At 37.1% G+C, this 16,244-nt stretch overlaps 1 protein-coding gene and 1 long non-coding RNA gene across 3 annotated transcripts; both read right to left on the bottom strand.

Annotated features, from left to right (window-relative positions):
• Positions 1-734: 734 nt before the first annotated feature.
• stxbp3 (syntaxin binding protein 3) lies at positions 735-15,301 on the bottom strand. 2 transcript variants are annotated; one of them, XM_042516934.1, is made up of 19 exons: positions 13,417-13,626; positions 10,994-11,043; positions 10,710-10,791; positions 10,524-10,600; positions 10,330-10,402; positions 10,130-10,230; positions 9,541-9,686; positions 9,036-9,129; positions 8,603-8,727; positions 7,448-7,546; positions 7,305-7,362; positions 7,156-7,221; positions 6,786-6,866; positions 6,352-6,487; positions 4,936-5,042; positions 4,590-4,688; positions 2,685-2,770; positions 1,949-2,097; positions 735-1,434 (listed from the first exon to the last, which is right to left on the bottom strand). In XM_042516934.1, the coding sequence occupies exons 1-19, from the start codon at positions 13,460-13,462 to the stop codon at positions 1,331-1,333; spliced, it is 1,779 nt and encodes a 592-aa protein (XP_042372868.1). In that variant the 5' UTR covers positions 13,463-13,626; the 3' UTR covers positions 735-1,330. The 2 variants fall into 2 exon arrangements, with proteins under 2 accessions (XP_042372868.1, XP_042372874.1); XM_042516940.1 differs by lacking the exons at positions 10,330-10,402; positions 10,524-10,600; positions 10,710-10,791; positions 10,994-11,043; positions 13,417-13,626 and adding an exon at positions 15,258-15,301 and having other exon boundaries at positions 10,130-10,180.
• A 142-nt stretch (positions 15,302-15,443) lies between these two features.
• Positions 15,444-16,134, bottom strand: LOC121966877. Its single transcript, XR_006107629.1, has 4 exons — positions 16,078-16,134; positions 15,793-15,874; positions 15,607-15,683; positions 15,444-15,485 (listed from the first exon to the last, which is right to left on the bottom strand). It is a non-coding gene; the product is annotated as an uncharacterized LOC121966877 (long non-coding RNA).
• Positions 16,135-16,244: the final 110 nt, after the last annotated feature.

Raw genomic sequence — 16,244 nt, forward strand, 5'->3', positions numbered from 1 at the left:
TAGGTACTTTTAACCCTTTGTAAGCTAAGCAATTTTGTTTGATGTCTTGCAAAAAAAATGGGGAGGAGACAATGAGCAATATAAGAAGGCATGGCCTAAAAATGAGCAAGAAATTAAGAAAAAGTTACAAGAAAACTTCCTGAAAATAAGCACAAAAAATTGATGAACACCAAAACATCTTGTTTTTAAAGTTTTTAGTCTACTGTTTTTTAAAAATAAAAGCTTTTTGAAGCACAAAAAAAAGAGTTTAAAAAAAGACTCAAAAAGTGCTGAAAAATGTAAAGAATGTATATGTATAAATTGTTTTTCTGTAACACATTTTTAAATATATAACTGAAAATTATGAACAGAATTTTCTATTTTTTTTTCTCAACTTCCCCCTTTTAACAAAATAAAATAAGCTAAGGCCATTTTCTTGTCACCTTTAACTAATTTATTGCAATTTATGGGACATTTCTTAAAAAGTTGCTCACTGACGTTTTTCCCATGTTTTCAAAAGAAATCAAACCAATTTGTTCATGTTCAACAGGTTCAGCAGCTGTAAAAGGCATCTGAAAGCAGCACAAGAAAACTGATGTCGATCCAGGTCTCAAAGGGTTAAGCTCATCCTGGTGCTTTATTTTTCTTGCATTGTTTTTTTTTTTTTTTTTACTGCTTTGTCACGATATCTATTTTCAGCTGCGACCCATTTCACAAACACGAAAATATTAACCTTAAATTGAAGTCAGATCAGATTTGAACCACTTCATCCATTTATTAGTCATTTGTTCAATTCGAGAAAAAAACAAAAACATAAATTCTCTATGTTAAAAACACCCTTCTAAATTACATAAAGTGTGACTGAAAAAGTCAGAATGACACAGCAGGGACTCAGTGCTTACATACAGTATATATACATTAGCTTTGCACTACTTTTCACCACCATTCTCTCTCTGAAGGTTTTTCTCAGACGCCTTTTAACATATAACATAACCATCTTTTCTATGGACAACGCAAACACAGATAGGCAGATTAGACAGTTTTTACTTAAGATGTTTAGAGCAGGATGAGGTCAATTCACTTTTAATATGATCCATATAATGAAATGACAATTACCAAAAAAAAAGCCATAATCAAGCCATAGTTACTGACCAAGTCAAAAGAGAATTTCCCCTCATGCCTACTGTAAATGTGCACCACATTTGAAAAGAGTATTAAAAAAGATAAAGTAAAGTATAAGGTCAATTCCCTTCAGTCTTCCATTCAGGAAGTCCAGTTGAGTGCACTGTGCTGAGTAAAATGAGATGCAAGGAGGCAGGGGAACTTTCGGGACGTGTTAGTTTGCAACCTCTCAGGCATTGCTCCTTTCCTCTATTGTGAAAGTCTCCATGGGGCCTTTGCTCAGAGCCTTGATGTCATTCAGGAGACCGGTCGGAGTCAAAATGTGAGAAGACCCTGGAAACAAAGTATAAAAAACTATTAGGGTCCCAGATCATAGCAAAAAAACATTTCACAATTCTGACTGGCTCCTGTAGGTTGCGTTAAACACCTGGGAAATAAAAACTAAGTTACAATTTAATGGGTGTTTCTAGACAAAAAGAGCAGTTGAATTGAAATTTATAATAATGTACTATATGAATCTGAATGGCCACAACTCAAAAGAGTCACCATCTGGATTCAATAAAAAAAAAACTACATAACATTGTTTTCATAGACACTGAGTAATAATAACAACAATAATAACTTAATTTATATAACACCTTCAAAAACAGAGTTTACAAAGTGCTTTGACAAAAACAAAGCTAAGCAGAAATGGGATACATAGACAGCGATACAACAACAGAAAGCCAAACAGTCGTATTGAGCACAAGCAAGAAAAAAATAGTACTGAAAAATGCAAATAATTTTTATGCCCTCAGAAATACATGATACTAACCAGTCAGCTATAATATTGTGTATTAGTGCTCACCTATGATGACCTCGCAGGATTTTACCGCCTGGGTGACCTCATAGGCACAGCGCATCTCAGAGAAACTGATTCCTCCAAGAATAAAAACAATGAGGCGTGAGCCAGTCCGGCGCTCGTCTTGAGCACTTGCTTTGTGCTTTTGGCGGGCACTGTGGAAAAGAGGGTGGGCGACAGACATTTACTGCCAACATTTCAAAGAAAAAGTGGGAGCTGCATGTCGAAATTGTGGAGGGAAACAGCAAAACCAACAACAAAGACATGAAAACACATCAGATCTAACTCTAGATTCCATAAACAGACCCAGATTATTTTTAATATTTAATGCAACGACAACGACACTTTAAACAATCCCTTAAAAAACACCACATTCATTCACAACACATTCAACACATTCAGCTGGAGCTGAAAGCAGGAGCACAAGTCATCACTAGAGGGCGCTAACTTATCAGCGTCTCACTGTCTGCCTTTAGTTGTAAAAGCAAAAAAAGGACCTTCTGTGTGCAAAACGCGGCCCCTTTGACGGCAACTGACAGTAGGAGAAATATATCAGTATTTTTTAATTAGTCATGAGTGTTGGCTATCACAGAGTCTTCTGCAGGAACATTTGACATTAAGTTGGAAATTAGTATCAACTAGAAAAAAAGCCAGATAGGAGTATCTCTAGCAGCTTTTAGAATTATTTCCAGAAACTATTGACCTACTTCTGGTATGATCACAAACAAAAATGCTACTGTACCTGACAGCCCCGGAGCCGTTCCAGGCAGCAGGACACTCAGACTGGTGAGGCCACTCTTTGGTGTCAAGTTTGTTCTCCACGGCATCCTGAAGGTCACAGTTTTATTTTTATTTATCCGTCATTTGTGAAAGTGTGATCACCTCTCGTTGGCAGGAAAACATAAATTTAAGTATTAACCTCTGTTTGTATTTATGAGAGAGCATCCCTCTTACATTCATACACACAGGACTCTTTTTTTTGGAGTTTAACAGCGCAGTGGTTACCCTACTAATGTTATGAGTTTCGACTCGGTACTTCAGTATTTCCCCTCTATCTCTACATTTGAAACACAGGTTTGGCTTTTCACTTTAATGACATAAAAGCATGCAATCTATGAAACTTCTTTAAATAGTAGAGGAGCCCTCTAAAGAACTCTAAAGTAGGTGTAGTCTCTGGAATATTAAAAAAACACATCACTGTATGACAATTTCTGCTGCTAACTACAAGATGAATAAGGGGTGACAAAATACAAAAAAGTAGAAAATCAATCTGCTGTCAAGCACTTCAGTCTCAGAGACGGAGTTTAAATTTTAGTTGTGATTCTAAACTTATAGTGCTCATTGTTTTTTGTACTTAGAACATTTTCACTAAAAATTCAATGCTATTTTTCATGGTTGAAACCAGTTTATGCTGACACACTGCACAAAAGAGTCAGTTTCGTGCTGCAAGAGGAAACTTTGATCACAGTTTACAGGAAACCAGGTACTCAGGTGGTGTTAGAAAGGGCTTTTCAGGTAATAACAGGAAAGGGATGTGAAAATGAGGAGAGGACATAAAAGATCGTATTATGTTAAAGATCAGATAAGTTCTTCATTTTTGGATAATTTTTCATTTTAATTTAACTAGTTTTTATCATTAATTTAAAGTCAACACAAATCATATTTGCAAAAAAATTTAACCATGAGACTTTGGCTTTTACTTATTAAAAAAACATTTCCTCATCTGACATCATATGATACCAAAAAATGAAATTTCAGTTCTGTGGGATTACAGAACTGAGAGGCAGCAATTAGGTTTTAGAAAGTACCTTATTTTGTTACCAAGTCACTGGCATAACTCCTCTCAGTTCCTCATCTCTTTCTGAGAATTCGGCTCAACAGCAGAGATTTTTAATGTAACAGCTGCAAAGCTGATATTATCTGTGGTTGACAGATCATATAACGTAAACTCAAAAGCAAACTTCCTCACAAGGATAAAAAGCTACGTTAATGTGCTGTGTGCGTGACATCTCTCTTTTTAAAAGTACAAACGTACACAAGGCAGCACCGTACCTCTGTTTTAACACAAAACATCTCACCTCTATATAATAACCTCTGAAAAGGAACACATTTAACATACTGCCAAATCTTCTGAGGATCAGTACAGAGACATGTTGCTGAGACGGAAGGATCATCCCCAGAGATCGGCACGCAAGTGGTGCATTATTGTGCCTAATGGATGCTGAGATGCAGTACACAACAACACAAACAAATATGTAACACTGCTTATCAGATGACCTGAATCTGATAATTTCCTTTTGTCGTGCTTTCACAGTTCTGTTCATTTTGTCTCACAGATTCCATTCAGAGGGGGACTGAGGCAGCACAGTGACCTAGATTGAGCTATATGTTGAGATTTGTAGGACGGAACTCACGTCAATGCCGGATATCCTACATCCTATCTGTACAACTTAAAACCAAGCTTCCTAGCTGCACCCAGATCCCTTTCTCTGGAGTTATGCTGCTTAATTCATGTTCAGCCGGAAAGTGTTTCTAAAGAACAGTGTGTAAACTGGAATGCAATCAGGTGTAAATGTTGTGTGATTGTGCAGAAATGTTAGCTGCTAACAGAGTACATTATATAACAAGGTAATCTGCTCTCACTGACCTCCATGACATCTTTTATGACAGGAGTCCATCTGGAGAGGTTGTATGTCTCATCCTGGGAACGATCTCGCCTGGTCGGTTTGCGAGAGAAGAAACTAGGCTGGAAATAAAAGCACAAGAAACAGTGAGCCAGATTCAGTTGAGACTGAATGAAAGAACTGAACAGATAAACCAGACAAGAACGAAGATGACACAACAAAAAAAACCCAGAGTGAACCACAGTGAAAAACCAAGCAGCCAGCTACAATTAGTCATTTTTATAGTTTGAAGTAGGTACTCTCATCTACAATCAATACCCTTGAAAAGCATCAATACAATCAATCTTTTCCTCCTTTTTCTCCACATACCGATGTGATGATAGGGACCCCCAGCTCTTTCCAGTTCAGGATGTACTCTCGTTCATCCTCGATCTTCACGTGCTGGATGAGTTTGCTTAAGTTCTCGTCTGTTGTTCCTGTTTACAAAAAAAGCAGTGTGAAAACCTGATGATAGTTTATCAGGGCTGCTTTTTTTAACTCCAATAATTAGCCTTGATCAGCAAAGAAAAAAATAGTTTTTTGTCTCATCTATGGTGTTTTTTGGGGGGGATATCTATCACTGTTAAAAACACAGCGTGTGTGTAATATTTAGGGGAATTTAGTGGCATCTAGCAGTGAGGACGGCAAGCCGCCGAAACGTCTCCAAATTATAATTACAGATTGACAGATTATTGGCCAAGCCGATTATTGGGGCTGATATTTGGCATTTTGCCAATTATCTGTATCAGCATTTTGTTTTGATGATCTCCGATAAAATTATTTAACTACAAAGTGAAAAGAAAGTGTCAGCATGGGGGAAACGTTTACTTTGTAAACCTCAGGGAGCTATTTTTATTTATTCATTTTTATTTACATTTTTCACCTGACTTTATTTAAAAAAAAAAAAAAAAAAAAAAAAGATGCTGGGATCTTTCTGTATGTAACGTTTCAGTTTGGATTCAACATTTGCTAAAGGCATTTTAAACAAAGTTTTGTGCTGGAGTTTGTTATATTCAGGAGGTTATTACCAGGAGCTGAAGTATCTGCAGTGGTCTCGTCCTCTCTATCACAAAGGGACCCAGTGATTTAAACCGCTAAAAACACTGAATAAATCAGTCTCACTTTAAAAATCTGTGTTTTTTCTGAAGCTCTCATTGCAAAGAGGCTGCTAACTACAGTGGGCAACATGAACAGCCTTATCTAAAGTCAGTATGTGGAAATTCAGTGGGACACATATATGTATGTGTATGCATATATATGGATATATGTGTGTATGCTTGCATGTATGTCAGTCTGTGCGTGCAAATAAGTGTATGTACATAAGTTAGAGGTGAAGTTCACAAATGTATTTAACTGATTACCTGAGAAGAGGTACGAAATAATAAAGGTATCCATTTTTGTATTGCCATTTTGTTTAATTTTTATCTTATTCTGTTTTTTTTTTTTTTACATGTTCAAATTATCTACCTGTATCTAAATGTCTATCCATTCATGCAATGTAGACAAATACGACAATAAAAGATGATTAAAAATCAACTAAAGGATTAGTCTATGAACTGTTCTGTATAGTAGTCAACTGAGAATTTCTGTCAGGACAGACAACCCAACAGTTTATACCTTGACTGATTCTCATCGCCTCTTACCATTTTTGAAACTTCTCTCTTTAACTCTGCACTCTGTAAGGTCCCTGGAAGTTACACTGCAAAACACCACATTACCAAATGCTGCAAGAGAAGACTGTCATACCGCTGAGGCTGAAGATGTAGAGCAGCACAGCTCTGATCTTGTCGTGGATCTTGTACGGGTGGAGCAGCACAGGCAGCAGGGTCCTCATGGGATCTCTCACCTTCACTCCCTCCACGTCTGACCCCACTGCAAGGTCCTACACAGAGACAAAGCAGTTTCTTTTAAATTTCCTTTCAAGCTGGGAATATAGTGAAAGTTTTGAATATCTATTCATGACGCTCCACATATTTCACATCTGGAATCTGACCACTGTAAGTAACATACCGCAACACACTGTCCCGTCACTTTATTAGGGCAGACATTTAAACTCATAAGGCTTTCTATGCAAATGTTATCCCTCCCAACGCCTACCTGCTGACTTGTTCAAACAAATCTGAGTGATAAAAATGTTTGGCACTTGCTGCACCAAAACAGATGAGGGAGCACAGACAGACCTGTTCAGCTTTGCAGAGTTTCTCCACGTTGTTTGAGAAGTGTTCCATGCAGTCCTCGGCCAGCTGCAGATGAATTGTTTTCTTGAATTCAGAAAGAGAGAAAAGTTAAGAACACTATAACAAGGACCTGGTATTCCTGCAGGACTTTCAAAATGATTCCCCTTAATGGAAGACAAATACATTCATCTAAGGGGCCAGAGAGGATGACTTCCTGTTCTGATTTGCTGCTAAAAACATGATGTCAACCCCACATAATAGCAGGCTTTGGAGGCACCACACCCAGCCACCATGATGAACCACAATGATCACTCAGCTTTATAACTACAGACACCACTCCAAAAATAATTTAATAAACACTGGTGCCACATACCTCGGTCACCTGTTTACGGAATGCGGGCATCTTCTTCATCATCTGAGCCAAATTGCTAATTGTGATCTGGAAAAACAATGAAAAATGAACTATGAAGACTAACTGAACTCCAGGTATCAGAGAAGCACAAAGAAACCAAAGCACAGTACCTTCCCATCTGGCTGTTTCTTGCTAGCAGATATTTCCTTTACCAACTTGCGGATTTGTCTGTTGTGAGAAAAAAATGGGGTTAATGTTTGGGGCTGAGAAACACAGCATGGGATACCTCTGTCCTTAGATCTTCGGCACTTACTCTGTGACTTCAGCAATGTGCTTGTGCCTAAGCTTCACCCAGAGCAGGTCATCCTCATTCAGCAGGGCCTGCTTCTCTGAGCCATCTTTGGACTTGTACCTGGCCACAAAAAATAAACCAAATAGTTGGTTTTAGCTAGAAATGTATTACCTTAAGGGGTAATTACAGTGTGGACACTATTTTTCCATGTTTTTGTTTCTAGGTGACTAATGGGAATTTTTGAAACTGGTTTAGTACTGAGCAAGAAGCGCTGCAGCCAGCAGCTTTGACACAGGCTGCAATGTAATGTAACGTAATGTATTTATTTTTGTCTCTGACGTTTTGAGATTGTTATTCTAAATGTCTGACAACATTATACCTAAGAACCCCATGGAGATGGAGCTTTTTTTAAAATAACATCCTTTAGTTTTAACCAGAAACAGCGCCAAAATCACCAACGCCAACGCTTCCAGATTCCATTTAAATAAACGGTAAATTTAGAGTGTGTAAAGACTGCATGTTTTCACATCAAAATGGATGAATTAAGGGTTTATTTCCAACAAACCAGGGCTGGTAATGGGTGAAAAATGGGGGGAGACAAACCAAAACTACTTTTTTTGTGAATTTTGTTTAGTTTCTGTCAACTTCATGAAGTGTATTTTACAATGCTAAAATGATAAAACCGTTTATGTAAATAGAGTCTGGTGATGAAAATTAGGGGGTTGTTAAACAAAGTTAAACTAAAAGGATCTTACTCTTCAACAAAAAAGTTCTATCTCTGTAAGGGATCTTTTCTGTAATGTCTGAAACTTAAAATGACAGTCTAGGCCTGTCAGTGGCAAAAAACAAGCACTTTAAGTGGACATAAACTGTTGGTGCGAACATGTCCCGAGTGGTTTCATTACAGCCAGTTTCACTCTCACTCACTACTGAACTGATTTCAAAATCGTTCTTCCAATTAGTCACACAGACACAAAAACATGGGAAAATAGGGCCCAGGTTGAAAAATACTTCAATTACCCTTTAAGGTAATACATTTACACTCAAAAATATCAAACTTAACCTTTAATTTAAAAAAAACAAAGCTTATCTGCCATAAAAGAATGGGGATATGGTGCTTTACATATATTATGTATGACTGTAAAAAATGCTAAGATTCAGTAAGGCTTGTATTACTTGTAGGTGTCGCTCTGTATGTCAATGAGGTCATAAGCCATAGCCTGGTAGGTCAGTTCATGCAGGATGGGACTGACGGGGTCAAACCCTCTCTCCACTATCAGCAGCTGGGCCTGGGTCTTTCCCTTTAGATGAGGGGAAAACACAGATTAAAAACATTAAACATACCACTTCATTTTTAAAAATAAAAACAGCGGTGACATATAGTCTTTTTCCTTGCTTAACTGCTACCCAGGATCCAACAGAAGCTTTTCTGATTTGAATTTTCTGTTGAAGTGCAGCAATAATCCAATCTGCTTAAGGCAAAGGAGGTCATCTATATTCTTTTACAAGCTCTCAGTGGAAAATAATACCGCATTTCTAGGTTCGCATTTCTCCCTGGGCTGAGATTTTGTTTATTCCGTGAAGTATCTTTGTTCATGAGGTGCATCACCTTTTTCTTGCCGCTGTCATCCAGCTCGTAGTGTTTGGCCAGCTTGTTGTCCACCAGCTCTGCTAGGATTTTGGCGTTCTCCATGTTGCTGTCCCTAGTTATGATATAAATTGTTTTTCATGAGTTATCAAAGTCAAGTTAGTGCACGACAAGGCTGCAAAATATCAGAGGGAAAAGATATTTATAGAAAAATGGCTTTAAATCACCCGAGGCAAGTGTTTTTGAACAAAGTTTTTCAGCTTAATGCGGTCTGACGCTTGCTGTTTTACGCGTATAATTTAAGCGTGTACTCTGGGGAAAAATTAAATCATACTTCATGTAAGATAATAAAAGCCAAACACTGCTGTTTTTTGGAATTTGAATGTTAGATTAAGCTAAGTGAGGTGAAAACAGTATAAATAAGTTAGGTAACATATGATCTCGATTTCAGCTTTTCTCATAAAAGGTCGCTGCTTAGGGCTTGAGGTGTGTTCTTAGCTGTGAAACCAAATCTTCTCTGGCTTACTTCTTGTATCTGACCCCTGGGTACTCGTCCAACGTGGCACACAGCGTGACGAGCTGGTCCGCGAGTGTCTCCAGTGTCTTCTCTTTGTCCTGACTGTGCGGACTGTAGATGCTTTGGAAAGCCCCTGGATTGTCGCATGTGAACACCTGAAAAGCATTTAACACACTGGAGTGAAAAATATGTACTGTTTAATTAAACAATTTGTATATAATAATGAAATTAAGCAGCCTGTAAATCTTTTCTTATACGCTATAAATACCTGGATATCAACAGAAATAAATAAAATATCCAAACAATGAAAGCATTAATACCTTTTTTTTTAAAAAATACAGAGAGAACAACCAGTTACAGTTCATGAGCCCCTGGCAAAATACAAAGTTTACTAAATCATTACATCATAGCTTAAAGCGGCCAACACCCATTAGATTCACTTAAGACAATGCAACTCTCTTCTTCCCCGAGGCAACATGACACTACCCACTGAGTTAATTTTTGCCTTGGTTAGCAAGTTACCGTCTGGATAAAAAGAGGAAATGGGACATTACAAAAGACGTTAAACAAAGGTTGATTATCCTCCGCAGCCACTTCCTTGTGCCTCCTGAGGCATGAAGGACATGTTTATTTCCTTACAGACTCGGATGTACTTTGCACAGTAGAGCTTCATGTTGTTGAACAGGTCATCAGGGCAGTCTGTGGGATGAATAAAAGGTTTTCGTGATCAAAACATTTTCAGAGATGTCAGTTATTTTACTATCATGGTTGATTAAGTCAGTGGTTCAAGTTGCTTACAGTCAGTGAAATATACATATGCCGCTTTGTATTTGGGTTTGGGCTTGAAGTCGGCAATAAAGGCCTCCACACACTATGAAATGAAATGACATTTAAGATATCACAACAAAGTTTGATGTAAAAAAAAGGCATATTTTGCAGAAATGAAAACTTAAATCTGAATGGTACATCATTACGGGGATATAATGGCAAACCTTAGCGGTCGGTGATATGAAGTAGATGGCCTTCATTTCTGGAACAGGCTCTCTGTTTTTGTACAAGTCCTCCACAACTTCAGAAACAAAACATTTTATTGTAACAGAGTAGCTACAGACATCCACACACAGACTGCAGTCAGTTCATGATGTAAAAACTTGTGTGTAACTGTTATGGAAACCTACTTGTTATTTTCTCGGACATCAGATCGGACATTTTGCAGCATGAAGAGAGCAGTTTGGTGGTGAAGGAGTCTAGAATCAATATCTGTGAAGAAGATGAGTATGTACCTGTCAGTCAACTCTGTAACACTTTCACATGTTGCCAGGAATTACAAAACTATTCGAAAATATCACAGTGCATATGTGGAATCAGTGACATAAAAAATTGGATCTGTAATTGCGGAGTTTGTCCATTCCTGCAAACACAAGTTTATGATTCTGCACTGAGTACATGGAAATGGTCCTACCTTCCATACTTCAGATTTCCTGCAGTCTGTAATAATTGTATCTTTTATTCCTGTAAGAAAAACACAAGAGCATGACTCATGAAAAACAAGAACACGAGAAAAAAAAATCTGTTCATGACTACACTATTTTAGCTGTAGCTTAGTTTCGGTGCTGAAACACTTGTGTTGGACAGAAATCAAATGACTAGGCAATAACTTTGACAATCCATTAGTTGCATAAGTCACTGATCGAGTAAACAGCCTTACTCAAAGAATTGTACCTGATTATGTGTTTAATACCATTTACATCACACACAATGCTAAGAGACAAGTTTGCCAACCGTGTGTGTGTGTGTGTGTGTGTGTGTGTGTGTGTGTGTGCGTCTGTAGCTTGATAAAGCAAGTCAGTCTAAAGAGTCTAAAAATCACAGCACCTGAAGTGTCTCTTCATTGATTTATATTCCATTAGGAACACCTGATGAAAACTGATGCAGTCTAATAAAACCAGTGGTGAAATGTAATTGAAGACATTTACTCAAGTACAATATTTACGATAAAATTTGGGGTACTTGTACTTAACATGTGCCTTTCCATTACATGCGACTAAATACTTCTACTCCACTACATCTCAGAGTGAAATATTGTACTTTTTTCCTCATTACAAGTGTCTGACAGCTTTTGTTACTTTTCAGAATACATTTTTTCCTCCCCTTCCTGACCAGTGAAAACCACATATCTCCAAATGAGGTGGACATGTTTTTTGTTAATCTGAGAGATGAAGTTTTCCTTTTAGAATTCTCCTACTTGTTAAACTAAATGAAACAACATAAAAACATTCTTGGATTAGCTGGAAAATGCATTGGCATAAAGCTGAAAACTGGTCTGTTTTTCTGACACCATGAAACATTTACTTTTTAGAAATACATTGTTCTCACAGGACAGCTGTGCTACAATCATATGATGATCTTATAGAATATAATCAATTACTTCAGATTTAACACCAACAGTATATAAAGGAGTTAATAGGAGCACGACCTGAAACATCTACGGTAATAAAATGCAACACACACATTAATGCAGCAGAAACAATCAATCCAAAAACATATAACATTTAAACACTAACAGGAAACATTTCACTGCGCAGTGAGTATTTTTACTTAGGGCACGTACACTTTGCTGATATTACTTGGGCTACATCATCAGTTCTGAATGCAGAACTTGTTGTGGAGTCATTTCACAGTGTTGTATTAGTACCATAAAGGTTATAAATAATTCCTCCAGGACTTAATAAAGCTACCCTGCGATGCATCCTAATGTTACCTTCATGAAGAATCTAATGTTCGACAGATGTTGGTTTTTCAGGGCTGATACGGATACCGATTATCATTAGTTAATGATACAGATAACTGATATTTGGAACAGATAAGCATTTACAATAAAAATGAAAATCTTTCATTCAATAGTTAGAATTTGGAATGTAACAAAACACAAAACTTTGTTAAAATGCCTTTAGTAAATATTTAATAAAAACTGAAACATTCAACATCAAATGCAGCAAGTCTCCCACTTTTTTTAAGTCAAGTAAAAATTTAAATAAAATAATTAAATAAAAAAGCCCCCTCAGATTTAGCAAAGGTAAAGTTCCTCCCAAGCTGACAATTTCTTTGCAATTTTGGATTAATTAATGTTATCAGCAATCATTAATATAAAATGCTGATACAAATAGTTAGCAAAACGCCAAATATCTATATCATATTATATATTTCTATATGTAGTGTGTAAGATATAAGACTGAAATACTGATTATAACCTTAATAAGTCTTGACTTAATGTATTGAGTGGATTCGTTTCAGCTACATGTACAGTTGCCTACGAACCAGACTAATGAGTGTAACGTTATGATTTCTCTTATTTGAAACCCAAACCGAAACAGTCATATCTGCGACACCTTTATCATAACCTAAACCCAACCGAGATCAACGCTATAGGAAGTTTTTATCGAGGGAGAAACAAACGTCGACAAGTTGACATCATGTTGTTGTCAGTAAACGTTAGCTAAAGCTACTTCCAGCAGTGTTGTGTTAACATTAGCCTGCTGGTGTATGAGGTGGGGCTCCAGGCGAAACAAAGTGACCTCACGGTCTCCGACCAGCGTTACTCACTCCAAAACTTCACTGAAAGGGGCAGTTTCGGTAACATTGTGATAAACATAGGTGTCAAGTGTTGTGAGTCTTCCCTCATTTCAAGTTTGTAAACTTCCGTTGCGACAAACAGCAGAATGAAACTTAGCTGTTAACTGTCATTACAAGATGCGAAGTCACAAAGTAAGAAAGGGCTCCTAAAAACAGCCCGTAACGTTAGTTTAAAGCTATTAACATTTGAAAACAACGTTTTGCACTGTTTCGTATGCAGAGTAAAACACTCTCCCGTTGGGGTAAACTTACTTTTCCAAACTACTCTTTTCAGCCCGTGATCTGCGCCCGTTGCCATCTTGTTTTTTTTTCATTTCCCTGCGCCTCTTCCGGTCCCGTGTCCTCCATGGGGCTATTCCTCACACTCTGACGCTACCTGCGACAACAAGTGTGCGACGGAGCGCTGCTGTAGTTTTTAATACCGCATACCACAGATAGATCAATGATCTGTTATAAATCTGGATACAGCCGTGGAGGTGGGACCTCGTTCATTCCTATGAGAGCTGCTCATTGCGCATGAAGCAGAAAAAGCTCTTTTTTTTCCGGTCAGAAATCATGTGTAAAATATCCGAGTCTACGGGCCCATTGCAGAGTTTGCGTAGTAGAGATTAACAGTAGCCGAACGCTGCCGAGCGCGGCCGAGCGGTTAACTCCTGCCGGCGGAGCGACTGACTTCCGGATTAGCGTTTCGGCTGGTTTGAATGGTGGTCCAAAGAATTTAATCTTGCTTTTAGACCATCCAAATGTCATCATCTGTCTGGTTTACATCCAGACAGGGATACCCCGCCGCATACCAGTGGTGAAAAAAGTACTCAGATCTTAAAAGTCCTCAGAAGTTGCTCAGTATTACTGAGTAGAAACACTCAGTTCCAGATATTGTGCTGTACTGCCTGTATTGCAACAAATTTATAAACTAAACTAAATGAGGCTGAGTAAAGTCCTGTTTTCCAAATTTTACTTTTACAAAAGTAAAAGTGGTCTATTTATTATTCAGAGTGGCTCACTGTTTAATCCTCATTGTCTTCTTATTTTTATTGTCTTTAATTGCTTTTTTCTTACTTTTTTAAAAAACTTAATTAATTTAGTACCTTAATTGGCCTCCAGAGATGCCTGTTGTATTACTTTTATTCCTTTGAAATTCCTTTATTCTTGTTGACTTTTTGTTTTCATATTTTGTTCTTGCCTTTGTGTTTGACTCTTCTAGACCTTCCTCTGTTTAGCATTTTTTTTTTTAAATTTAATTTCCCTGAGCTCCTGCCTTTGCTTTGACTTTAAAATCACTTTGTAAACATCTGTTTTTTACAGGTGCTTTATAAATAAAGTTATACATTTCAAAATAATATAGATTATAGGCCATCCCAGTGATATTAATGTGTAGCTTCACTTTAATGTTGCAGCTGGTAACAGTTGAGCTAACTTTTTCTCATATACAGCTGGTAGAATAACCTAATTTTGGCTAATATACCATAAGTCATTACTTGATTCAGGGTATATAGGTCTATTAATAATCTAAATTTACCAAGTAACTGGTGGGCCTAAGTGGTGTTATCTAATCTAGACTACCCTTGCTCTGGCATTTTTATTATGTATTAAAATATAGATATAAAACTATAGGCTGTGTCCTCATCGTAGCAAGTACAATCAGGAGCTATGCAATTAAAATCTTTACTTTCTAAGTCAAAATTGAGAGACAAAAAATCTTATATACAGTGTTCTTAAGGACATAAAAAGTCTTTTTTTTCAAGTCAAAATAATAAGATACTATTTCTTAATTCTGAGCTAATTAGAAAAAAAGCGTACAATATTATAAATCAGGATTCTGACTTAAATCAAAATAATGAGTCACGTGAGTCAAAATGTTGAGATATTAAGTTTAAACATGAGATAATAAGTCAAACTTCTGACTGACTCAGTTTGAATTATGAAATATAATACAAAGTTTGCTAAATCATTATATCACCTTATACCTACTTTTTTTTTTAAATACAGAGAGAACAACCAGTTACAGTTCATGAGCCACTGGCAAAATACTAAGTTTGCTAAAACATTACATCATACAGTAGCTTAAAGCAAGCATCCTTATAGACTCGGATGTACTTTGCACAGTAGAGCTTCATGTTGTTGAACAGGTCATCAGGGCAGTGTGTGGGACGAATAAAAAGTTTTCGCGATCAAAACATTTTCAGAGATCTATTTGTCAGTTATTTTGCTATCATGGTTGATTAAGTCAGTGGTTCAAGTTGCTTACAGTCAGTGAAATATACATATGCCGCTTTGTATTTGGGTTTGGGCTTGAAGTCGGCAATAAAGGCCTCCACACACTATGAAATGAAATGACATTTAAGATATCACAACAAAGTTTGATGCAGAAAAAAGGCATATTTTGCAGAAATGAAAACTTAAATCTGAATGGTACATCATTATGAGGATATAATGGCAAACCTTAGCGGTCGGTGATATGAAGTAGATGGCCTTCATTTCTGGAACAGGCTCTCTGTTTTTGTACAAGTCCTCCACAACTTCAGAAACAAAACATTTTATTGTAACAGAGTAGCTACAGACATCCACACACAGACTGCAGTCAGTTCATGATGTAAAAACTTGCGTGTAACTGTTATGGAAACCTACTTGTTATTTTCTCGGACATCAGATCGGACATTTTGCAGCATGAAGAGAGCAGTTTGGTGGTGAAGGAGTCTAGAATCAATATCTGTGAAGAAGATGAGTATGTACCTGTAAGTCAACTCTGTCACACTTTCACATGTTGCCAGGAATTACAAAACTATTTGAAAATATCACAGTGCATATGTGGAATCAGTGACATAAAAAATTGGATCTGTAATTGTGGAGTGTGTCCATTCCTGCAAACACAAGTTTATGATTCTGCACTGAGTACATGGAAAATGGTCCTACCTTCCATACTTCAGATTTCCTGCAGTCTGTAATAATTGTATCTTTTATTCCTGTAAGAAAAACAGTTATAAATTATAAGTCACAGTTCTAAGGTTTTCAGTTACTTAGTATTTTATATCATTTAGTTGGCCAAGTAATACTTCTGAACTCAGGATCCCTGTTTTGAC

The sequence above is a fragment of the Plectropomus leopardus genome, chromosome 3 (assembly GCF_008729295.1).
Source record: "Plectropomus leopardus isolate mb chromosome 3, YSFRI_Pleo_2.0, whole genome shotgun sequence".
In the NCBI taxonomy this organism is placed as follows: domain Eukaryota; kingdom Metazoa; phylum Chordata; class Actinopteri; order Perciformes; family Serranidae; genus Plectropomus; species Plectropomus leopardus.

Excerpts from the sequence above, each read along its gene's own strand:
- stxbp3 (XM_042516934.1), bottom strand. The coding sequence starts at position 13,462 with ATGGCAACGGGCGCAGATCACGGGCTGAAAAGAGTAGTTTGGAAAA. Across the intron at positions 10,231-10,329 it reads ATATGTATATTTCACTGACT|ACTGCCCTGATGACCTGTTC; the intron begins GTAAGCAACTTG and ends TTCATCCCACAG. Across the intron at positions 8,728-9,035 it reads ATGACAGCGGCAAGAAAAAG|GGAAAGACCCAGGCCCAGCT; the intron begins GTGATGCACCTC and ends CCTCATCTAAAG.